At 40.3% G+C, this 27,031-nt stretch overlaps 1 protein-coding gene across 5 annotated transcripts in view; it reads right to left on the bottom strand.

Annotated features, from left to right (window-relative positions):
- The window catches only part of LOC117520257 (serine/threonine-protein phosphatase 2A 55 kDa regulatory subunit B beta isoform), a 178,496-nt gene that overhangs the window by 56,223 nt on the left and 95,242 nt on the right, over positions 1-27,031 (bottom strand). For all 5 annotated transcript variants that reach the window (XM_034181573.1, XM_034181572.1, XM_034181570.1 and 2 more), the window contains exons 2-4: positions 5,175-5,272; positions 3,376-3,541; positions 2,386-2,498 (exon numbers count right to left, since the gene is read on the bottom strand). In XM_034181573.1, the coding sequence (XP_034037464.1) occupies positions 2,386-2,498; positions 3,376-3,541; positions 5,175-5,272 (377 nt within the window). The remainder of the gene's footprint in view (positions 1-2,385; positions 2,499-3,375; positions 3,542-5,174; positions 5,273-27,031) is intronic.

Here is a 27,031-nt window from a genome sequence, read left to right as displayed (position 1 = left end):
CATCTCCTTTTCATGGGTTGTTTCTCAAAGAGCATCAAGACTCAGGTTAGCCAGCATCATGGCATCAGTTCACGCCCACCCTGCAACAGCTTTGCACACTTGCCATCAGGGTGGAGTAGCTGTGTTAATAAATTGCACCAAATTTCAGCAACAACCAAGACAAGATCAGCTTCAGCCCAATCCACATGGACCTATGTGTGACCTCTTACCCGCAGGGGCGTAGCACCAAATTCTGGGCTCTAGGTACTAGCCATAATGAAGACCCCCCCCCCCCCCCCCCCATTATGTTATTTTTTTATTAACGCAAATACCAAATTTCTAATGCGTAGTCAAACCAGGTCTAAATCATGTATACCTTAGATCACACCTGGAAGTCAGAACCCTTTTTAAAATTGGGGGAGCAATATTGAGTTGGGGGGGTCTGGGGGACCAAACTGTACCATTTTTCTAGAAAATGGTGCAATTTGGTGCATTACCGTCTGTTAAAATGCATAGAAATGCACCAAATAGCACCATTCCCATCTGTTAAAATGCACAGGAATGCAACAAATTGCACCATTATTCTAGAATAATGGTTGGCAATTTGGTCTCCAGACCCCCAACTCAATATAGCTAGCTTTCAAACTCACCTCTCTTTTCAAATAATTTGGTTAGCAGCTGCTTTCCCTCATTTAGTTTTCTTTCCCTGTCCTTTTTCTCTCTTCTTTTTTGAAATCCGGGACATTGATCTATTTAGGAAAGACATACTTTTTTTCAGGCCTAAACACTAGGCTGCAACTAACGATTATTTTTACTAATCAGTTCATCGGTCGATTATTTTTCGATTAATCGTTTGGGTTTTTTTTTTTACTTACATGTGAGTTTTGCCATTATTTCTTTAAGGAGTTATTATTAAAAGGCCTTTTGTCACACAACATTAACGTCTGACCTTGTAACCAAAGTTATGATGTTTATAGGTCTCATCAAAACATACCTGAGTAGTGTTTTGTTTTTATTTTGCACATACATACATCACCGACACACCACAAAGAGATTTCCTTCAGGTTTCACCCGATTATGAGCATTTTTAGATGCCTACAGAAACTATCTCAACCACACAACATATTACAGCAAGAGTACACAAAAGTATTTTAAAGGCCTGACTAAAGTGTAATATGTTATATTTAATAAGATATTTTCATGAAAAAAGACACAAATGTGCAGTTTACTGCATTTTATTTTTTTCTTGTGTAAAAAAACACAGCTTAGATGTGGTTTGACCGAAACAAATTGTCATTAAACTTAATAAAACAGGGATAAAGTGGAGGTTTAAGAGTCACTAGGTGTTCACAGGAAACAGTTATTTCTATATTTATTTATGTTCATTTTAGTTGGTTTAATCTTTTCTGTTTTGTTTTATCAGATTCTTTTTGTCCATTTCTCTAAAACTGTATTGTGTCATTATTAGTTGTTATTACTATTATTGTTGTTGTTTCTATTATTATTATTAGATATTAGATATATAAATAAAAATAAATGAATAAAATATTACAATCTGTAATATATTTGACTCTTTTACGACAACAAATGCTGAGCCATGAATTATTATACAGAAAACAAATGTGCTGACAGCTGCAACAGCTTAATGCTAACTTCAGCATTGAAAACGCCATAGACATGCTAACGCGTTAGCATCGGTCCCGTTTTTAAGTTATAAAATACATCTATCAACTGTTTCAGAAGACCATAACAGGTCAGATTAACATTAAAAGGTAAATGTTACTCACAGACATGTGCTCTTTGGGGTTTTAGTGGGGAAAAATTAAGATTAAGCAAAATAAAACAAAGCACCAGATCAAAGCACTGCATCGATCTGCGAATCACTGCTTCGATTGGTTCAAGGTTCAAAGCAAAGCCGCGCTGCAGAAACGGTTGATTTATATGGAAGAAACGAAACATTTGTGGTAAAACAAAGTTATTTAACAACTAATTGGTGACTAAATTAGTTGACAACTATTTTAATAATTGATTAAATCGATTAGTTGTTTCAGTACTACTAAACACCTCCTCTTTCTGTCAGATCGCGTTTGGGGTGTGTGTGTGTTTGTGTGTGTGTGTGTGTGGGGGGGGGGGTGTCGCCTGTGCGTTTTGACTAAACCATTGTACAACTGTGCAGGGGTGGAAGGACCCTCAGAGATCTTTCAATATTATTGCTAGAGCAGAATTATGTTTTGCAACATTTATACATTCATCCTAATTATATTCTTTTACAACATGAATTGTATGGATATTAATAACATGCAACACAAAAACGTATTTAATGCCAGTTTTTTGTGGGCCCCCTCCATGCTCTGGGCCCTGGGTACATAGTACCCCTTGCCCCCCCAGTCCGACGCCCCTGCTTACCCGTAACGTGGTGATGGTTGTGGGGTCTCTGATGCGTCCGTCCTCATCCTTCAGATTATAACCCTCTGGGCGCTTGTCTCTCTCACTGATCTTCCACAGCTTCACCGTCTTGTCTAAGATGGACGTGCCACAGAAACACACGCAGAAAAGATATAGTTAGAATGGGATTCACAACAGTGAATGTGAGATAAAAGATGGATGTGGTAAGGTGGTGGTGGTTGTGGGGGGGTGCAATCTGGCATGCAGTTGGGATGGAGCCAGCTCAGATGATGAATGGCAGCTCCTGTGTAGATTCCGCTGTCAACAACGTCTATCTACACTCTCTTGAAAAAAGAAGTCCGGGCTGCCCTCAGTTCTACATAACATCAACACCGGTTACATCCCGTTTTCATGCTCCGGTGAATCAGATGGAAGTAGTAAGCGTCTGGTTGTTAGTTATTTCTTTATTTTCCACTGTGAACACTGGTGTCGGAGCAGTGAGGCCAACGCTGCAGGACTCTCCACCATCTGGTCCAGCCACAGACAGCAAGTCTGTGACAGCCACACGTGAAGCCTTACGATCTGCGAGACGTCTCCCTGTTGATTGGTGCATGTCTGCCCGTGCCCATGTGTGTGCACGGTGCACGCTGGTGCATGCTTCGATGCGTGTGTTCCTCACTGCGGCAGCCATGCGTGAAGTTCTCAATCTAAATCTCTTCTGCTGGTGGCAACTTCCCAGTCAAGTGGAACGGCAGTAAATTCACACCAGCAGCCAAACAGACAGTCTCGTGTGATATTAATGACATGTTGCTGTGCAGGAAAAGTCTGTCCTCCTAAATCAGCTGTGGGGCTGCGCTTGCAAAGTAAGGAATGAATCACGCTCTTAGTTGGGACTGATATTAACTGTGAACATTACAGCAGCCACATTTATTAGATTGATGGTTTCTTTGATCATTTCCCACTTGTGTGAGATCACACTCGCCTCGTTGAACTGCTTCCACCTTTGCTTACCGTTGGTGGAGAGGAGGAAGTACGCAGCATTCTGCTGAGGAAGCCATTTGATCTTGTTGATCTTCTCCTCAATCTCCAGACTCTTCAGGTAGTCAAACTCTGGCTCGTGGCTCTGAAATGTGCTGTAAACATTGTACTCCCCTCGACGCTGGGGCTGACTCTTACTCTGTCAAAGAAGATGGAAATTATTGATAGAAGTGCATTAATTCACGAAGTAGGTATTGACCCTTTGAAAAATGGTTTACGAGACCAACAAGTCTCCCTCCCCATTGCTTTTCAAGTGGGCACCGAGTATTCCTTTAAATATATTTATAAATAAATGCAGTTTGATCAAAAAAATAAAATCTGGCATTCACTTGACTGTATATACAGGGATTAAAGCATAAAAGAAAACAAAACAAATAAACTTCTGACTGATTTTTTTTTCACAGCTGAATCATAAGCTGTTCACAATCTTTTTTTTTCTTTTCTTATTTTTTTTATAGAAACCCTTTGGTGATCACACTGGTGATTCACATATGGTCCTACACTGATCCACTGTGGGACCATATGTACACTGTCAGTGTTAATTTAACACTGGTGATTTTTGCAAAATTTACTGTGTAGCATTTAAGATAAAACAAGGTGGAGACAGTTAAGAAAACAGCACATTTTTCTCCTGCTGAACAAGATTATATTTCACTCACTAACCACTGCTGCTCTTTTCTAATGCAGCCATCAAATTAAAGAAAGGCTTTAACCTACACATTATTTAAATAATTTAAGGTAAACACATTTCAAGGAGACAGCTTTTCTAGACGTTTTACTTAATTCAACACCAATTAAAATCTCAGGCATTTAGCCAGTATCTGAACAAGGTTTTTCGTTTTTTGTTAAAGTGGACATTTATCAGTACGGGGTCTGGGGACTACTGAAGGCCCCTAAAAAATTTTGGGTTTTTGATGTCCAGTGATGCATTGTGGAGAGTTTTTTGATGACTATTATCGAACTCCGAGCCACCCCAGTTTAGTTGTACTGCTTAATGTGTGCTGCAATTGTATTAACTAACTAACCTAACTACCTACCTATTAACTACCTAACTAACCTGATTTTAAAGCTAGAACCTGAAACAGACCCAGTAATGCCCGGGCTTAGACATTACAACAAAAAAACGATAGTGGGTGAAAGTTTTTAAATTGTTCCTATTCTTTCGATATCAATTGTGATTCATCATCAGTTTTGAAGCCCCAAGTAGCTCTCTCCAAAACTGACAATATTTTGGAAGAACTCTTTCAGGGAGGTGGTGGCCTTGAGGTTAAAGCAGTGGACTTGACACCAGGATCACACCAGACAGGAAAAGCAATACTGTCCCTTGGGCAAGGTCCTTAATCCCCAAATCGCTCCCGGTGTGCAGCTGAGCACCTTGCATGGCGGCACGCTGACATCAGTGTGTGTGAATGTGAGGCATTTTTATAAAATTCTTTAATTATTTGTATTTGTATATGGAAATACAGGCTACTTTTGTACCATTTATTTTGCTTGCTACATACTCAGCAAACACACAATGTTTTCATCATGTTGCTACAAAGTTGCAGTTTGGTCCAGTCAGAAATAACACTGCATGTATGCTGTGACAACATGTTTTGGGACCACACAAATTTACATTGTCACAAGGTTGTTCTGCAATGTTTTTATATGTTTTATGCAACATTGTGGCACAGTCAGATTGTTAGAACAGACGACTGTTTCAAAGTTGAGGGGTTCTTTTGGTTGGATTAGAAGTGCAACATAATCAGCATTGCATTGTTGGAATTTCCTACCTCCTGCTCTCTCTGGAAGACAACCACTCTGCCTCCTTTATCTCCGGTGGCCAACAGCTCCCCCGATGAGTTGAACTCCACCGTAGAGATAATGTCAGCTGCAACATAGGAAAAAGAGAAGGGGGGGGGGGGGGGGGGGGGGGATGTTGATGTGACAAAAGCTGTCAAAGTACCTGTCAGATACAGTCAGGAGTGTCACATGGGGGCGGGGGGGGGGGGGGGGGGATGAGGTCCTGGCCTATGGTCACACCCACTCATGGTCCGTGTATTGTATGTAACATACCAACTTTATTCATAAAGCACTTTTAACACAATTACCGCTGACACAAAGTACTGTACATTAAAACATACATTTAAATAAATGAAAAATGTAAAACTAAATTTAAAACTAAGTCTCGGTGGGGCCAAAAGCCAAGGAGAAAAAATAGTTTTTTTTTAAATAACTTTAAAATTGTGCAGTGAAGGGGCCTCTCTAACATGCAATAGAGAAGGCCCTGTCCCCTCTGAGCTTCCTTCTGGATCTTGGTACTCCGGGAGCAGCTGGTCAGCTGACCTGAAAGACTGACATGATACGTAAGGATGAAGAAGCTCAGAGAGGTAAGGCAGGGCAACACTGTGAAGAGATTTAAAAACAAACAAAAGAATTTTAAAATGGACCCTAAAATATACAGACAGCCAATGAAGTGAGGCCAATACAGAAGTTATGTGTCGTCTCTTTCGAGTTCCTGTCAGGAGTCGTGCAGTGGCATTTTGAACCAGCTGCAGACGCTAAAGTAGTGACTGACTGACTCTCACATAAAGTGAATTACAATAATCCAAATGAGATGAAATAAAAGCATGGATCACTGTTTCAAAGTGCTGCCTAGACAGAAAAGATTCCACCGCTGCCAACCGCCTTGGATGATAAAACCCAGACTTAATTACAGCTTTTAATATGGCTGTCCAATTTAAAAATCACTGTCCACCTTAAAACCAAGATCAGAAATAACAGGTCTAAAATATACCTCCAGGGGTCCCAAGGCAACAGAGGAGGACTCACAGGGGCCACTGGGTCCAAACACCATCACCTCTGCTTTCTTTTCATTAAAATTTAAAAAGTTAAAGGCCAACCAAGCTTTAATATCATCTACGCATACCATGGAAATGACATCCTTCTGCCTCAAGGGCAGATAAAGTTGGCAATCATCTGCATAACAATGAAACGAGGTCCCATGCCGTCTAAAGATGGAACCCAAAGGCAGAAAATACAATGAAAAAAGCAGATCTAAGCACTAAGCCCTGTGGGACGCCATGACAATGTAGCTGCAGATAATTCAGAACCACAAATATGCACAGAAAAAGTTCTATCTGCCAAGTAAGACCTAAACCATTTAAATGCAGCACCACTGATGCCCACTAAGTGATGTAATAGAGATAATAAAATGTCATGGTCTACTGTATCGACAACAGCAGTTAAACAAAGCCAAAATAACGTGGTTACATGCAAGAAGGATGTCATTAAAAACCCTTATAAAAGCAGATTCTGTGGTATGAATGGTTTTAAAACCTGACTGAAAAACCTCCAGGATGCCATTCTCATCTAAAACTTTCAGTTGACAAAAAAAAAAAAAAAAAAATTGTACAGCCTGTACAGCTGTTTTGTATTGAAATGAGAAAGCAACACCAACCAACCAACAACAACAAAACCCAATCCGTTTCCTGGTAATTCCATACCTGGGTGGACATTTTTTTTCCTTAATTTTGTCTTTTTGCTTTTGTGAGCAGGTGTTCAGAAGTTTTCCCTGTGCAGTAAACATCAGAATGACTTCTGAAAAAAGTGCACCTTTAAAACCATGTAATCTAATTATCAATGATTAATGAGCCAAAAGGTTCATGAACGTTCAGTCAGTGGACTGACAGTTCTCAACACGCTTCATAAGAAGATGGTATTTTCATTTCTTGTTTACCACATATTTAAAAATTTCAGATGTTTTCCACATTTCTTCAATAAAGTTTTGAAATGCAAAGCGCTGACAGGGTTTCAGATTCACTCAGTCAATACTGATGAAATCAAGAGCACTGATGGCTTCATTCATTCCCTCACCCCCCAGATGATGTGTCCTCTCTGAGTGGATTAAAGTGTTGATGATGAATGAATTATTATTATTATTTTTTTTTAACCTTCAAGTGACCAACTGGGGTCATTTATCATTGATACAATCATTATTGTATAAGCCTCACGGGACATGTTCTGGCATGTCCAGGCACATCCACAATTTCTCGGATAATCACTCGATGGAAAAACCACCAACAGCTGTCTGAACGCCATCTCAAAGCCGGCCTGTGAGACCAAAACGGAGGTGTTCCTTTGTCTCGCTCCATCAGCAAATCGGTCGTGACGCGCGAAGCCTCTGCTCGGCTTTCCATGACAAAATCTCTTGTTAAAAGTGAAATCTGCCGGAAAATGGTTGATGTCCAGCTCTTGTGATAACCGGAGAAAGTGCACACGACGGTCCGGCTCCACAGAGCCATCCGTTTAGAAATGATCCCGTGGTTTGTGGCTCTCGATGGCGGCATGGAGCGCGGCGCGCCGAGCGTCCTTAAAGCCATCCTTAAAGCTGTCCTTAAAGCCGTCCTTAAAGCCGTCCTTAAAGCTGTCCTTAAAGCTGTCCTTAAAGCTGTAGTAACAGTCCTTATTCTCTGTGAAGCCCGTAAAATTTTCACCGAAAGCCAGATAAATTTTTCGAATGGTTTCCAGCTGCCAGTCTCTAACAGTTTCTGAAAAAATTCTGATGGAAAAAAAGCCCAAATCATTCCGCCATTTCCTGACAATGAAAATCCGCAGAGGGGGTGGACCACTCCTCACTCAAAGCCTGCTCACAGGCGAATGACGCAACCGACTGGCGTGGAAAAACACACGCATGCGCACGAGGGTTCAAGCTTGTCTGATGCAATCACACGTGATTCAAATCCATATGGTTTTTGAAAAAAATAATAAGGTCGGATACTTTTCTAATAGACCTTGTATATATATATATATATATATATATATACACATTACAGGCTTTGATTTTATAATGTAAAAGCAATAATTAATCATAACATTTAGAATAGAGCCATTAAAAATCATTTTAGTTGCTAAAATAGTTTGGTCCCTTGAGGGTTAATGACAGTGTCAACTGATCACAGTTGGATCACGATGTGGTGTTAGAGGGTACAGAAATGAAAAGGTGACATCTGTCTCTGAGTTTTTATTAACATTATAAATGTGTGCAGGTAAAAACACCATCAGAAGCGTGTCCAGCTCTGAAAGCTGTCTGTGATGCAGCTGTGATCGCTGCCACTGTGATAAAAAAATCTTACTGTAACTTATCTCATTGTCAGGTTATCTGTCAGCCACTGACATTTGTCCTCGTCACTCATTTTAAATTTCATCATCATCATCCACGATCCAGTGTTGATGATATTGCTGCCGTCCTACAGTCGTCAGCTTACTAGCTACAGTTCTAACATTGCATGTTGTTACTTGCTGCTGTATTTGCATTTTCAAACCTGCTAGCTTTGGAAACTGCATGTGCAACATCTCTGGAAGTATTAACAAATTTACCCAGCCATCCTCTCAGTGACTTATGAAATTCTGCTTTATTTTTCATTTTATTCCTCTTTTCAGCACCTGACAGATGTTTGTGAGAGTGGTCTCTCTCTCTCTCTCTCTCTCTCTCTCTCTCCTACCAGCCATCATCTCCCCTTCTCATTGTTTGGCATGGGCAGTGAGTTGGAACACACATTATGTAACAGCATAATATTGGGGGAAAAAATACTGTAATTTTAGATGGGTGGCCAGCTCTAGGAAGAGTCCTGGTGGATCCCAACTTCTTTCATTTACAGATGATGGAGGCCACCAGTGCTCACTGCGACCTTCAAAGCAGTAGAAACATTTCTGTACCCTTCCCCAGATTTGTACCTCGAGACAATCCTGTCTCAGAGGTCTACAGACAATTCCTTTGACTTCATGCTTGGTTTGCACTCTGACATGCACTGTCAACTGTGGGACCTTATATGTAGACATGTGTGTGCCTTTCCAAATCATGTCCAATCAACTGAATTTACTCCATGTGGACTCCAATTAAGTTGTAGAAACATCTCAAGGATGGTCAGTGGAAACAAGATGCACCTGTGCTCAACTTTAAGTTTCATGGCAAATCAAATCAAATCAAATCAATTTTATTTCTATAGCACCAAATCACAACAAACAGTTGCCCCAAGGCGCTTTATATTGTAAGGCAAAGCCATACAATAATTACGGAAAAACCCCAACGGTCAAAACGACCCCCTGTGAGCAAGCACTTGGCAACAGTGGGAAGGAAAAACTCCCTTTTAACAGGAAGAAACCTCCAGCAGAACCAGGCTCAGGGAGGGGCAGTCTTCTGCTGGGACTGGTTGGGGCTGAGGGAGAGAACCGGGAAAAAGACATGCTGTGGAGGGGAGCAGAGATCAATCACAAATGATTAAATGCAGAGTGGTGCATACAGAGCAAAAAGAGAAAGAAACACTCAATGTTATGGGAACCCCCCAGCAGTCTAAGTCTATAGCAGCATAACTAAGGGATGGTTCAGGGTCACCTGATCCAGCCCTAACTATAAGCTTTAGCAAAAAGGAAAGTTTTAAGCCTAATCTTAAAAGTAGAGAGGGTGTCTGTCTCCCTGATCAGAATTGGGAGCTGGTTCCACAGGAGAGGAGCCTGAAAGCTGAAGGCTCTGCCTCCCATTCTACTCTTACAAACCCTAGGAACTACAAGTAAGCCTGCAGTCTGAGAGCGAAGCGCTCTATTGGGGTGATATGGTACTATGAGGTCCCTAAGATAAGAAGGGACCTGACTATTCAAAACCTTATAAGTAAGAAGAAGAATTTTAAATTCTATTCTAGAATTAACAGGAAGCCAATGAAGAGAGGCCAATATGAGTGAGATATGCTCTCTCCTTCTAGTCCCCATCAGTACTCTAGCTGCAGCATTTTGAACTAACTGAAGGCTTTTCAGGGAACTTTTAGGACAACCTGATAATAATGAATTACAATAGTCCAGCCTAGAGGAAATAAATGCATGAATTAGTTTTTCAGCATCACTCTGAGACAAGACCTTTCTAATTTTAGAGATATTGCGTAAATGCAAAAAAGCAGTCTTACATATTTGTTTAATATGCGCTTTGAATGACATATCCTGATCAAAAATGACTCCAAGATTTCTCACAGTATTACTAGAGGTCAGGGTAATGCCATCCAGAGTAAGGATCTGGTTAGACACCATGTTTCTAAGATTTGTGGGGCCAAGTACAATAACTTCAGTTTTATCTGAGTTTAAAAGCAGGAAATTAGAGGTCATCCATGTCCTTATGTCTGTAAGACAATCCTGCAGTTTAGCTAATTGGTGTGTGTCCTCTGGCTTCATGGATAGGTAAAGCTGGGTATCATCTGTGTAACAATGAAAATTTAAGCAATGCCGTCTAATAATACTGCCTAAGGGAAGCATGTATAAAGTGAATAAAATTGGTCCTAGCACAGAACCTTGTGGAACTCCATAATTAACCTTAGTCTGTGAAGAAGATTCCCCATTTACATGAACAAATTGTAATCTATTAGATAAATATGATTCAAACCACCGCAGCGCAGTGCCAGGCAAAGGCTGTGGATACTTATGTACATGTGATTTCTTAGTTTTATTTTTATTTTTAATAAATTCGCAAAAATCTCAGTTTTTTTCAGGTTGTCATTATGGGGTATTGTGTGTAGAATTTTGAAAAAAAAATTTTTTTTATCCATTTTGGAATAAGGCTGTAACATAAAAAACATGGAACATGTGAAGCGCTGTGGATATGTTCTGGATGCACTGCATATATAAAAACTACAGGCCTACCAAAAGGCCCCCTGGAGGACAAGGCCCTGTGCTGTTGCATAGTTAGCAAAGCCCTTGTGATGGCTCTGGATATGATGTGAAAGCCTGCAGTGATGTCTGGTACAATCCCTGCAGCACAGTCTTGGAAATACTGCGACAAATTCACAGAGGACTCTTCAGCACTGATATTTTAGTTTTGTGAAATACCTGCTAGCATGCTGTCGATGCATTCACTCTTTTATCTGAGTGAAGTGAGCCAATCTGTGCCATTTAATTGCAGCATGGTGCAGCCGGCATGCTGCTAATGCCAATCATCTCACACCTCCCGGATCCGATACCCCCTGCTGATCCCCCTCTCCTGCTCCCTCACTTCAAAAGGTCTTATAGCTTAAACTCTGTAGATTTGGCCCTGAAATTTTAAACAAAATGTGCAGTGCATGAAAAAGTGGCCACAATATTACAGCACGACAAATTAGGCTATAGCAGTTTGACCAAAAGGTGAGAAACAGAGACGTACCCTTAAGACAGATTTCCCTCTGCTCATGCATGTGCATAGTTTTAGGAGAAGCTGACGGTGACTGTAATTATTACACAGCCTTAGGGTAAAGAGCAACTGCATGATATTTGTCACCCAGAACAGAGGCTAGCCCTGTGCTTAAATGTGACAGACATATTAGAAAATCTGAGAGCTACTTTTTTTTGTATCCCCCTCAAAGCCCTCTGTGGACCTGCAACCGGCAGAGAGCTGAACAGAAGAAGCAAATGTTGCTATGGAGACCGTTTCCATCTCTAGCAGCAGTCAGAGCAGTGTGTGTGCGTCTGAGCAAGCGTGCGTGCGTGTGTGTGCCAATAGCTCTCAGAGTTAGTTGCTGATGCGAGCTGTAATTCAGCAGACAATGTGAGACAGAGAATGCTGCAACAGAGTGAAAACCTACTGCATCTTGGGGCGTGCTTGCACTTCAGTGCACCACACAACTTCAGACAATAGAATCCCTGCAGACGGGCTCGTCTTGGTACAAAGCTGCCGCGCCCGGTGGAACAGAGAGTGAGTGAAAGCCGTGCCCTGGTTTGATTTGTGTCAGCAAAGGTGTGGAAGAGAAAGCTGGCGATGAGATGTCTAACTGAGCAGAAGGGGTCTTATGGCCATGTGTTGATAATTAGAGTGGTGGTTGTGGTGGTGGGGGGTTTCCCTAATCACATGTGAATGTAGAAGCTAATAACGTTTCACAGACAAGACCAAGTCTGACCTAATTAAAGCCTGGGAGTACCCCACTGACACGCCATATTGTTATCACACATGTCGCGAAATGACAGTTATCTCTCTCTGTCTCCACCTCATGTGCACGTGCACTCCCCACAGCATGATGGTGGTTTTTCCAACATCATCTGGCCAAAGCCACTGGTGTAAAACCAGTGGTATCACCTAAACGTCACCATTTTGGAATTCAGGGTTGGCTTCTGGGAGAAGAAGGGGCGGTGGGAGAGCATGATTCATTACTGGTGGGATGATACAATTTCAAATATACATACCTGCCAAATACATACAAGTTGTTAATTCATACATACAATACACAACATGATTACCATCTTGGTTTGCAATAAAGGTTTGCTCCGGTTGCCATGATAAGCAAATCATAAATCCCATTGTTCAATTCATTTTCATTCAAAGGCCACATGGTGGTTTCATGTTCAGCATATGGCTGCACCAATCAGCACAGACAAAAGGAGGGTATTTCATGTCACAGATTTGCATCAGAGGAAAACAAGCAAAATAATTAGCAATGATGTAGCAGAAGAACTTCAACAAGTGGGAAATTTAGCAAAGATTTCCGTAATGGTCAGTTGTTCTTAACACATTCTTGGCTGGATCTCACAGTGTGTGTGTGTGTGTGTGTGTACTGAAAAAAAGACCCAATGGATGAATTTTATTCAATTTAGGGCAGAATTTCCATCCAATAAATATGTGCAGCTCCAACCAACTTAAAACAAAGAACTTCTATGCAATTTAATTGAATCGAGCTGGGCTATATATATATATATATATATATATATATATATATATATATATATATATATATATATATATATATATATTATTGGTTGAAATAAAAGGATCAATAAATGGAATAGTTTTGGCTGTGTTGAATGCTTTGTCTCCATAGTAAAGGTCAAACAAGGTCCACATCCATTGACTTCTATGACATGTGACATATGTTACCCTGTAACATGATGACTAAGAATGACAGATGGTGCAAACTATTCCTTTTTAGAACCCTGTTAATCCAAACAATAATTTGCATAATTTATTTTACTGAAATTGAAGCAACTGTAATAGTTTACTCCTGTACAAACTGAAATTGACCTTTATCACCATTTTTGCTGTTTTGACCCCATAACTCCAGAACATTCCGTCATAGATAGTCCAAACTATACCTTTTTAGAATAGTTATGATCAGACAAGTAATGTGATATAGTTTTCAACATGACTGGAGCAGTTTTAAAGTTTGACCTCTGTGTAATTCTTCATTGACCCTTACCTGGCTACAGCTACCATCCTGGGATGGCTGTCATACTTTTTTGTGTAGGCCATGATACACTGAGGCTGGATTCTAAGTGTCGGTTTTTTTCCCCCTTAAGTGGTACCGAAAACCTGCTTGGCCCATGGACTATCAGTGGTAAAGTTGCTGACTGGTAATCATAGGTTTTGGAAGGCACGGGTATGTGTTTTTCTTGTTTGTTTTTTTTTTTTTTTTTTATTCCACATAAGCGACACGATGTGGTCCCACAGGTAATGGCTGGTTTAATTTTTTATTTATTCCACATAAGCGGCACGATGTGGTCCCACAGGTACCGGCTGATTTAATTTTTTATTTATTCCACATAAGTGCCGCGATGTGGTCCCGCAGGTACTGGCTGTTTTTTAAAAAAATATTTATTCCACATAAGCGGTGTGATGTGGTGCACCTCGCACTGTTCCTGCTCGAAAGACACCGTCGTGTGCACAAGCTCTCACACTGGCATTGTGCATGCCTACCCATCGGTGCGATGTTTTGTGGTGCACAAATTTGAACTGTTTCACGCTGTTTCGCCGTATTTGTACAAACATTGTCCAAACTTCGCAAAATGTATGAAGGGGCCTTCAGACAGAAAAAATACATCAATACTTAGTAGATCCTCCTTTTGCAGAAATAACAGCCTCTAAACACTTCCTATAGCTTCCAATCAGAGTCTGGATTCTGGCTGAAAGTATTTTGGACCACTCTTCTTTATATTCATGATTTTTCTTGGTCTGCCACTTCAGGCCTTAACTAGTACTGTGCCTGCGGTCTTCCATTTCCTCACTATGTTCCTCACAGTGGAAACTGACAGCTGAAATCTCGGAGATAGCTTTTTGTATCCTTCCCCTAAACCATGATGTTGAACAATCTTTGTTTTCGGGTCATTTGAGAGTTGTTTAGAGGCTCCCATCTTGCCACTCATTAGAAGAGATGCAACAAGGGGAAACATTTGCAAATGGCCACCTTAAATACCCTTTCTCATGACTGGATTCACCTGTGTAAGGTCAAGGGTCAGTGAGCTTACCAAACCAATTTTGTGTTCTAATATTTAGTGTTAAATGTATTCAAATCAAAAAAATGACAACGGTGCCCAAATTTATGCATCTGCAATTTTCACTTCTCAAATATCAGTGTGTTTGTCTGCTATATGATATATTTAACTGAAATTTCTGATCCAGACAACCAATGATTTATAAAGGAAAATCATGGAAATTATCAGGGGTGCCAAAACTTTTGCATACGGCTAGAAGCGAAAGCTGTGAAGCACTGTGATCTGGCAGGGAACAGGTGGATGACGTCTCATTTAATATATGCATATATCTATATATATCTATATATATATATATCTATATCTATATATAGATCTATATATATATAGATCCATATATATATATACTAAGTATACTAAAAAAAAAACCCCTAATTCAACACAAGGAAGGTAATGATAATATCAAAAATATCATGACGCTTGTTTATACAAAGTTAATTTGGACAATCTTAATTAATTTGTGTGTTACCAACTGAAGCAGTTTAATTAGGTTTTAGTATAATACTCTTAAAAAATGAGTCATTGGATAATTCAGTTTTGTGCAGGACTTCAATAAAATGCATAGTCACAACTCCATTTAATTAAAATATATTGCACGGATTTTCCTTTTTGAGTTAGGACTACATATATTTATTGGATGGAAATCCTGCCCAAAATGGAACTTCATCCAGTCATTTTTTCAGTGGATAACATATTGATTTAACAGTGATAATTCAATAAAAACAATAGCCTATATATATATATATATATATATATATATATATATATAGACTTGGAGTTATGTCCGGAAGGCCATCCAATATAAAAGTTGTGCCAAATCTCAATGCAGATGTGTACTACATCTGCTGTGGTGAGCAGCTGAAAGCAAATAAATTTACATATATATATTCCAGGTTTGGATAAGAGCTCTCTGGGTACATTTTAGCTCATTCCAAATTACGACATGTGGTGATAACCACTCTTACTGGATGGTTTGTGGAGTTTGTGGAAGAAAATGCAGTGTATAAAATTATCTTGACAGACTACGGGATCTTGTGCTCCAAGTAGCAAACATTTAGCCACATATTGCTCCCGAGCCTCTTCATCAGCATCACCACTGAAGGTCTTGTGACCATGTGGGGTCTGTAGCAACTTTTGTTTAAAAATCATTACAGTTACTCTTCCGACAGGATACAAATTAAAAACAGAGAACCTTTCAGGCAGAACAATACCACCTGCCAATTTCCTAAGTGCTGTTTCCTGGACGGAGTTATTTTACAAGAAAATGTTCCTCTTGGAATACATCTGACGTTCAAGTCAAGCTACTGCCCTAACAAGCACCGGCCACCATCACCCACACACCCCAAGCTGCTGCTGCAATCACTGTTCTATTTGTCCTCTCTTATTCTCCCCCGTTGTCTCCCTCTTCCCCACCCACTCTCTTCTTCCCTCCTCCCCATCACCATCTTCACATTAATTTGCTGATCACAAACAGTAACTGATGGATGCCGTTTAATGAGTTTACATGGGCATACACCTTTTAATAATCTCACTATGTTTAGCAGGAGTCACTGAGGCTGAAACTCAGAAGCGGCTGAAGGAACGAGTCCCTAAATGAGTTCACGCAAATATATTCAAAGCACACTGACAATCAATTTAACCTCAGCCCTCGACGGAAACACGTCTCAAAGGCAACATTTCATTCAACAGCAGCTGGAGTTCATTTTCATTATCAGCTGATGTGTTTATCAGCTTAGTCAAAGTTCATCTGCTTAGTTCAGAAAATGTCATAAAAAAACAAAGTTGCATCACAATATATTAGAATCCACTGAAATGTTTTGATGAACAAAGCTGTTTAAAATTAAATGTATTCAGTTGTATGATGGAAACCGGTGAAATCTCATCTGTAAACCAGTTAACCACTGTTTACAGCTGTTTTATAAGAGGGTTTATTTATTTCTTTCTTTTTTAAAGCTAAAGTCTGGTATAAAACAGATGGTTTGTCCTATGTAGACCCAACATACGCTGAAACAGGGTCAGTCACTCCCTGCAACCCACAGTGACATAACTAAGAGAAGATGGATGGCTGGATGAATCAATGGATAAATAAATGAATGAATGCAATGCAATGATAAAGGGATGGATGAGTGAATTGATGGATAGGTGGATAGATGCATAAATGGACTGATTAATGGATGGATGAATGGAAGGATAAATGGATGAATAATTAAAGCATTGTGTGCACACTTTAAAGCAGCCATTGTGAAATTCTATGAATTAATCAGATTCAAAACCAATGTTGGTGTAAAGATCATTAAAACTATGCTTAGAAGTTTCTAAAACTAATGCCAGGAACTGGAGAAGTCACTTGGATGAGTGGAGAAATTTCTTGAAGGCAAAACAAGATGTTATTTGCATTCAATTAAACGTCTCTTTGTCTTAATTTTTCATCAGTGTTGGAGAATAGGGGAATCCATTTTTACTTAACCCTCTGGGGTCCGAGGGTATTTTTTTGGACAGTTCACTCGCCTGGCATAAATGTTTTATTATTGCTGTTAACAGCTCTCCCTGCACCCCACAATCAAGTTTTATTTCTCATTTTTTCAGGACAACCTGTACTTTCAGAATATATATGCTATAGTTGTGTTTTCTAAGCGTAATAAAGGTTTACAATCAGAAATAAGAAAGGAAAAAGTAAAGCGAAAAAACAATTTTCCACACATTTATTCAAAACACACAGCAAACTATAATAAACAACTGTTTTGACACATTATAAAGGCAATTTGGGCTCTTGTGTGAAAGACTGTACAACAAAAAGGTTCAAACAATAAACACAAATGCACATTTGAACAATATATACAAAATGGTCTATGCATTTGTTTGTCTTCATCTCAAAGCAATTTCTGTCTGCTATTACAGAAAGGTCACATCACAAGCTTCTACTTCTACTGTGTTTTGGAGTGTTCTCTCCTGCTCTGAAAGCAGCTTTCACACTTTGGCCCACTTACACTCTGAGGAGCGGCCCCTCCCCCCTCGCTCCATTGATATGGTAAACAGTGCTTTATGCCGGAGTGAGAGAGCTTGCCACAAGCTTATTCAATAACATTCACAGGTAATGAGGAGTGGAGCATCTCTTAAACTCACACACTCTGTGTTTGAGCACGTGAGATTGTCATCAGAGGCTCTCTGTCTGCTCACTTTCACTGATCGCTGTGCGTAATGGGGCAGGGTGCATTGGAGCCAGCAGCCAGATGGCTATTCAAACGGGCCAACTAATAACACATCACTCCTAAAAACGATCTTTGGTTCATCACGTGAGGTAAATCTGCCCTACGATTGGATTTTGGAAAACCATGTGATGGTGAACCAATTCCGACTGGACACTCACACTGCGCACGTCATCACACAGCTTCTATGAGGAGTACAAAGATGGCCGATGGCTGGCTAGAAAGTCCGCGGAGTTAACCTTTCAGCAAAAAAAAAAAGTGTCTATCTCATATCATTAAAAAGTTATTTAAAATTCAGTAAAGCTTGGTCTCAGTATACGACGGCGTCGGCCACAGAGGATTAAATGTACCTGTCAGAGCTCATGTTCTCACGTTCTACTCTTCAGGCAGCAAACTCAGATGAGAGGTTTTGTGGTGACTAGAATGTACGTCTGGGAATGATAACGAAACACTCCATCACTTCAAATTAGTGAAAGCATTGCAACATACTGTATGTGTTTCAGAACACTGTTCCAGAGTCTGGATCAAAAAGAAGACATGCTCAACACTTCCATCTGCTGGGCGTTTCACAAATGTGCATCTGTAGCGGCTGCACTCTGCATTGTGTTGTTATGACTCCTCACATTCGCTCCCCTCGGGACGCGAACTTGCGATCCCGATCCTCGACATTTAAGTCGGACTCTCTAACCAGAAGGCTAAAACCCAGGGCTCTGGCCTTGTGACCAGAGAATCCTTTTGAGCTTTTGAGCTGTTGGGAGTGAGGTTTACTAACTACATATGCACAGCGACACCTACTGGCCTCCGTTACACATCCATATTAAATTCCTAATTTCATTCATTTTCTATACCTGCTTACTCCAATTAAGGGTCATGTTGGGTCTGGAGCCTATCCCACTGGTCATAGGGTGTGAGGTGAGGTACACCCTGGACAGGGTGACACCATGCTGCCCCTATATGAAGTTATGAATTTCATATTAAAATGGTGGGTGGCACGGTGGCATAGTCGTTAGCACTGTTGACTGTCCTTGGTTCGCTTCCCACCTGGGCCTTTCTGTGTGGAGTTTGCATGTTCTCCCCATGTTCATGGGGGTTCCCTCTGGGTTTCCTCCCACCTCCAAAAAGATGCAGATTAGGTGAATTTGCGCCTTTAAAATTGACCATAGGTAAGTGCGTTTGTCCATCTATATGTGGTCCTGCAGGTGAATCTCACTTTTTTTTTTCATGCCCCCGACATGAAAAGCACCCGATTTTCAGGACACGGTTTTTGTATTTTGCTATTTATAATCTTCCCCTTCTCCTAACTCTAACCACAACCATAGTGTTAGTGTCTATCTACCCACCCCTAACCCTAATCATAACCCTCCCCAGACCCCCTGTCAACACCACATTTCGTGCCCCTGTCATGAAAATAATTTGTTCCCCGTCACGAAAAGCGTTTCATTTTCCCTCGGAACAAACCCATAGATTAAAATACTTTTCATAACCCAGTCTGAACTGCTGTGAGACTGGGTTGGGCTCTGTGACAGACTGGTGTCCTGTCCAGAGTGTACGCTGCTTCTTGCCCTACGACTGCTGGAATAGGCTCCAGCCCCCCCTGTGACCCTTAATTGGAGTAAGTGGGTACAGAAGATGAATGAACAAATGTTTTAAAAATGTGCACTAGCGCATATGTTGCTTGTTTTTAGTTCATGTGAAATATTTCAGGAGGGGTTTAAACCTGAAATCTAGTGCTTGGATAATGGATGCATCTGTGGAAATTTCATCATAAGGAACAAACTGATTCGATTACAGCGGTTATTTATTTATTTATTTTTTGGAAAGATTTCTGCTTGCAGCAGATGAGATTTTTCTGAGCAGATAAAATTAAATGAAAGTAGCAGCAGGTCTGGGGATGCTGCTGCTGCTGCGATGTGTACTTACTGTCTGCCTCACACACACACACATGAGCACACATGCAGCTTCATAAGCAGACCCTAACCAGATGAAGCCCATAAATCCTGTGGCCAGCCAGGTCTGACGCAGACAGGTCAGCGCTTCTCGATGCAGATAACACACACATCCATCAACAGCAATAACACAGACGGGTCACTGTGATGCGTCTGTCTGCGTATGTATACGACTGAAATAAAACAGCCGTGGCACTGCACATATCCGCTTCTGTTTGCCGATCTGAAAGAAAAAAAAAAAAAATCAATAACGCCTTCAGCGTTCAACACAGAATTGGGAGTCAAACCATTTGGATGGAAACATAGATATGCATTGATTCTGGAATGAAAGCCCTGCGTGAGAAGGCAGAGAGGGCAAAGAGGAGATTGAATGTATTTATAGACATCCGAGTGCGCACCATCCATCACACGTAACGGAAAGAGAAATCAAACTGATGGAGGAGGTCTGGCCCAGTCTGTCTGAGCTGAAGGTGTAGCAGAGGCAGGAGGGAGGTGCAGGAGGCAGGAGCGGGCCCCGGCAAAACCTGTAGTAGACAACATAATCCTGCAAACTCGGGCTTGATCCGGTACCACCATGGGGGATTGTATAAGACCCAAAACCGTGCATGGAAAACTGGTTGTGTAAGCGTGCAATAGTTACAGGTAGAGGGGAAGAGATGGAAGCAACGTGGTGCAAATGTTGTGTTAGTGTTACACTTGGACCGAGAGGATTACAGCACATGAGCTGATCTGCCTGCGTCAGCCTGTGGATTATTCAGGTTGGCTCTCGCACGTTCTCTCACTCGCTGCACTCACAGGTTTCATCATACTCAACAGGGAATCAAAGTCTGCTTCGTTTTTGTCAGTAATATGAATGAAAAATTTAACAAATCCTCATACTTACGGCAAACCTGCGCAGCCGTATGATTAAAGGGTTATTAGGTTTTAATGGTTTCACACAAAGCAGCAGATCATCGTGCAGCTCTTTTCATCTACAGAGCGCGACTCTGTGTAAGATCCGGCATGAACAAGCTAATTAACCTGGTTTCTCCGGCATCAGCCCCCAGAGATCCAAACAGGGAGGGTGCCTGTGTTTTGTCTGCTCGTGTATGGGTGTGTGCGTGTGTGTGAGTATTTCGCAGTTGCATGTGTGCGCATGCTATTGTGTGTGCACACACTCTAGAGAGGTGAGGGTGAAATGGGAAAGACATGTTACTGCTTCTCTTTTCACACTTTGTTAACACATTATTACAATGTACATCTGATGACAGTTTAGGCCTACTCCTGGTTGTTTTTTTCTGATGGCTCATGTTTTTAACAAAAAAGTATTTCTTGTTTTTTTTAAAGATATGTTTATTTTTTTTAGAGATTAAGAGGATATCTTAAAAATGTGGCTTTCATGATTTCTCTCATTAGTAAAAACATTTATACTGTCCCCCAATAGGGGACATGGGATCATACTGAATGCCTGAACATGAACAACACATGGCCATCACTGATAATTAATAATGTATCAATATCTCATGATTGTGTAAAACCAGATATGTTAAACTCTAACCAGTTCATCTTCATATTGATATTCACCAGCATGCATAACTGGAAGTTTTTACATCTGGTTGTTTGTGAGTTATTGTGTTCTAAATTTCATATTCTGGGAGTTTACACCCTGCATAGTGCAGTGGGAATCCCATAAAGTGGGTTTCACTTCAGACTAGTGGAAATGGTCACGAGGAAGCCCTAGAGCCACTGTGATTTTAATCAATAATTTTTGTAATGTTTTTGTGATCATTTCCATATAATTAGTATTTTGGAAAAGTCCCCCCCCCCAAATCTGCACATCAACTTGGTGAGAGACAAATAATAATAATTCTGTCATGAACATCATTGTGATACCGTCACACATTTCATGACGGTATCACAAGCTTATTTTGTAATGGTATCACAAAATTTGGGGTGATGCAGGCGGGTGGGGGGGAGCAGTTAAAGTTATGGTTAGGGTTTGGGTTAGAGTCAGGACTAGGGGTAAGGTTATATATAGTGAACTAAACTTGACTGCATCACAAAAATGTGACGCATTTCTTGACGGGATCACGAAGAAAACTAAAAGCGTGAGACTGGGCAACAAATAGACTACTGTTGGGTCTTTGCAGAGTTACATGCTTTCTTAATGAAAACCTAGTTTATTGGGAATGAGATAAAACTGTCACTAAACAAACAAAAATCCTAACCATGTTTTTTTTAAATTATTATTTATACCTAAAAATACAATTGTGCATCCCCCTCTTTATAGTATCAACTCCAACATGTAATGGAGCCAATTCAGGGTTATTTCTCAATATACGCTGCTAACAAATCCTTATAGAGTAAAGCAAAAAAAATCCCAAAGTGAAGGTCTTGTAGGTGGGTCACAAGAGGTCATTAAAAATTAATTTAAAAAGCATTTGATTTCCAATTTTGTAACAAACTTTTAAAACTCTCTATAATAATAATAATGATATTCATTGTTATCATTATCATTATTACTGATTTATTTAAATTACCAACATTTTATTTATTTATATAGCACCAAATCACATTAGTTGCCCCAAGGCACTTCACAAGGATAACAACAACAACAACAACAATAATAAAAATAAAAATATATTCCTGTTTGAGAATGGCTGTGGAAAAATATAATCAGTCAAAATTTTATAATTTTTGTTGATAAAGGACTTAACTCAGTGAATCAATTGTTAAAGTAGTTGACTATTTTTTCAGTTGATCAGCTTATTGGTTAATTAACTGTTTCAGGCTGTCTGTTTCAGACAAAACAGATCAGCACCAAGGCGAGAAAAGCAGCAGACTGATCTGTAGATGTATCGTCTAGATTCCCATTTAGTATTCTTTTAGAAACTCACTATGTAGAAGGGGGATGGGTGCAGAGGCACATAAAATTATAACCCCTCCCAAAAAAGTGCTGTGTCTGTCTCTCTTTCTCTCTCTGAATTGCTTTGGTGTGAACCCTTTCATCTTTTTGTCTTTTTGGGTTTTTTTTAAGGCTGATGTGAATCATAGATGAGATTTCTGCTGCAGAGACCAAAACACTCCTTCTGCCTCTGTGCCAACGGCGACCTTATCACCAGAACACGAAGGATCCAGAGTGACACTAGTTTCTAGACACAACACAGGAATTAGCCATCAAAAACTCACATCATCTGTGTTCCCTTAAAGGTCAAACACTGCTTAGCCTTCAGGCTAGTGGTGCAGTAAATCGATCAGAGTGGTACTGCAGAAACTGACCAGGAAACCATATTCCTGTCTGTTATGTCTACAATCATACTACAGTAGAAACATCATGGGTATCTTTAATAAAATCTCATTAAATTTTCATAGAGCTGCAGACGTAATAAGAAACTAATCAGGAGATGAAAGCAGCTGCCGAATAAGAAGCCCAACGTGCCCCAACTTCACAGCTTGCCATTAAACAACCCCTATACATGCATGTGCACATTATCTTTATTTTATGTACTATTGCACAACTCTGCATTTTGAGTGTTTCCTAGTGAATAATGAATGGAACCGGGGGGTACGGTACAACTAAGTCTTTTTATGTCGGGGTCCAAAAGTATGGCCTCAGGCTGTTTGCCTTGGCAAAGGCGACCAGACTCTGCTCTCATCAACAGCAGCAGCAGTAATAAAAGCTGTAAGGACTCTGTTATTGGACTGCATCAGTGTTAACAGGAGCTAAAGGAGTCCAAGTACACACAACAGTGTACTACACACTGTAGATATGGGAGACAAACCCTCATGACTTGATCCTCAGGATTTCTGAAGAGCTCGTGTGAAGCTCATATGATGTCTCCAAACTCCTGGGTGACCTACAGATGGGCAAAGAGGTGAAGCCTGGGCAAGACTGTGCATGACCTGGGCGGGATAAATGAATCCTGAATGAACACACACTTCAACCACTCCATCGCAGAGTTGCCAGACAAGCTTCAATTTCAATTTCAATTTATTTTCCTTTATATAGCGCCAAATCACAACAGAGTTGCCTCAAGGCGCTTCACACAGGTAAGGTCTTACCTTACCAACCCCCAGAGCAACAGTGGTAAGGAAAAACTCCCTCTGAGGAAGAAACCTCAAGCAGACCAGACTCAAAGGGGTGACCCTCTGCTTGGGCCATGCTACAAACATAAATTACAGAAACAATTCACAGGCAAATATACAAGAATTGCTGTTGGTGCACAGGGCAGGAGGGTCGCCAAGACAAATACAACTCCCATCTCTGGATGGAGATGCACCTTAAACAGAGAAAAAAACAGAATCAGGCATCAGAAAGACAAAAAATACTGTATAATTTGCCAGCATTAATCAACAAGAAAAACAGAAGAAATACTAAAGTGATCGCCGGCCGCTAGCCCTAAGCTAAAGCTAACATGCTAATCTCAGTTGCATTATTGATTAACGCACTTTTTTGCAGTACTGGGTGGTGTTTTTCAAAATGGTTGTGGTGTGAGTGTGGGAATTAAATGTACTAGTGTGTTGCCCATGGGGATCCAGGGGCTCTAGATGGGGTAGTGTTTATAAAATAGGTAGCTGACATTGTTCAAGGGTGGTAATAAATTGTGGAAAGTTACTATAATGAATTGGAATGGTGTGTGATTCCAGAATGTTTTTCGTACCTTAGACTGCCAGTTTTTAGAAGAAGAACTAAACCCTTTTATTTTCTGTTAATTACGTATTTTTTAATGATAGTTTATTGTCTTAATGTATCTATAAATTGTTTAGGTTCTTGTTATCATATACACACTATTATTATTATTATTATTTTACCTCTTTACCTTATTTTGAAATTTGATTTTTACTTGGACCACAATGGAAATAAGTGTTTTTATTTTCTTGTCTCATCCATGTATTTTTTTTAACATATTTACAATTATGTTAGGAACTTACATTGAATTTACTAAATAAAATGTAATGGTTGGAATGGCATGTCATTCCAGAATGTTTTTAGAGCCTTAGATCTTAGACCTCAACAGTTTTTAGAAGAAGAACTTGCATGAAGTCAAACTGTTGTAATATGTGGATACTTGGTGAATAAAGGCTATTCAGATTGTGATTCTGAACATCAGGCATGCACTCACTCATGCTTTTAACATATAGATGAGTTACTGCTCCCTGCTAGATTGGCATGTGAGTCCAGAATGTAAATATCAATGTCCATTGTCCAGTGTTGTTAGCTAATATATGTAGCTTCTCTAAAAACAGTAGTACTATCAACAGATGGTTTTGGTGCGTTCATCCTTGACCCAAAATACATAAACATACCAAACATACCAGGCAAATGTCAGCTCTACCCGGTTTTGCCATGATCGAAGCTATACACACGCACTCACACATGCATGTATGCAAACAAACAGAGGCCACTTGACTATTATAATATAGATAACCACCATACTGACTCAGTAACTGTGGAGTAACAGTGGAGAGAACATTGCCAAGCTATTGAAATCTGTTAATTAATGCTAACAGTGCTAACACACAAATAATAGTAAAATTTTACTCAGTGGAAACACTGAAGCAGACATCTTAGATAGCCCGTGAGTACAATTAGTACAATCCTCAGAAAGGACAAATGCAGTTGAGTCGGCAGCTAGCAGCCTGGTGCTACTGACACATACAAGTTGTCATTCACATTGAACATGGCCCTAATCATTCATAACTTTGTGGATTAAAATAATAGTTAAAATAGTTAAAACTAAAGCATTGTATAAAAATTTAACCCCATACAGTTGTCAGGGAAAGGGCAGTGTGGAGGCCAAGTGGTTAGTGTACTTTGTTCCAGAGCAGAAGGTTCCCGCTTCAAGACAGCCCCTTCCCATCCTCTATGTAATGTTGAGTTGCATAAGGAAGGGCACTCAGTGTAAAACATGTGCCAAATCATCATGCAGATCCACATCAGATCTGCTGTGGTGACTCCAAGTGAAAAAGGGAGAATATGAAAGGATTTACTTTTACAGTCACAATGAACAGAGAAACTATGTTTTGCATCCGGCTGGATTTTAACATGGGTTTCTATGTGGAGTGACTTGCTTTTGAAGCCTGGGTCAAATGGCCATTCAGGAAACAGCAGGATTTGGCAATTCTGTGTTAGTTTCATTTCCCAGGAGTGGAGGTTGGTGCTTGGGGTGTACAAGATAAACACACAAGCAACAAAGGGCACAGTGCATGAGACGGGAGAAGGTGGAAGGAATTACATGTCCAACCAACAGATCTTTAACTCATTGTTCCGGAGGCTAAATTGTAAAAGACCAGAAATCAATACCATAGCAGACATTAGTTTTGGGCCTTGCCTCACAGCAGGGAAACCATTTACATTTTTCACCCGAGTGTTCAGCTATTTTCCAATTTCATCCATTACTGAAACATTCAATGTGGGGATTATGAAAATGAAATGGGGCCAATGTTGTAGCAGCACAACAGTTCATTAGCTCAAGATAACTGCAGAACCATCCATCCAGTCACCATTAGCTACTCGTCATCTGCAGGCGACTGGTGAATGCAAGTCAATTTTGTTGCCCCGAGACAACAATATCACTGAAAATGTTGCACTAATCTTCATTACAGGTTAATATTTTTGTCATATGACCTCACTGGTTGTGCATATTTTTGCAAATTGATACAGATGTGGCAGGCATAGAAAAACAGTTCTTTGTTTGTCTCTCTTCTATTACTTGCTTTACTGGTGGGGAAGGCTTGAGAAGTGTAAGACTACTGCTGGCAATGTGAGCACGCTGTCTGTCAGTTTGTTGTTTAAGATGGTGTTTCAGTGGATGAGGATGGTGGAGGGCACACAGCCATCGGGCTCAGGAGGTTCTTCAGCTGTTGGAGCAGAAGAACCGCAGGAATCAAGAGTTCCTGTCAAGATGGATGTATGAAACTGGCAATGTACATCTCAGGGATTCTTCCAGGACTGGGATGTCTGAGGTCTATGTGGGAACAATTTGATATCCAGAACTTGCTTGTGGGACAAAAGGGACCAACACAATGACATCTACTGGGGATGGAGTGAAATCTGGGAAATGTCCCATTTTAACACTGCCAATGGCAGTTCGTTTTACTGGGACTCTGTTCTCCAGTTCTTTGTTGTCTTTTCAGTCATCAGTCATTGTGATCCCTGAACTCTATATGTATGTGGTAGCTTAGCTTCATTTCTTCAAGGATGTTCAACCCTTTAGAATTAGTCCAGTTTAAACAAAAGTAAGTAGTGAT

Source organism: Thalassophryne amazonica, chromosome 11 (assembly GCF_902500255.1).
Source record: "Thalassophryne amazonica chromosome 11, fThaAma1.1, whole genome shotgun sequence".
In the NCBI taxonomy this organism is placed as follows: Eukaryota; Metazoa; Chordata; class Actinopteri; order Batrachoidiformes; family Batrachoididae; genus Thalassophryne; species Thalassophryne amazonica.
This window is presented reverse-complemented; position numbering and strand designations above follow the sequence as displayed.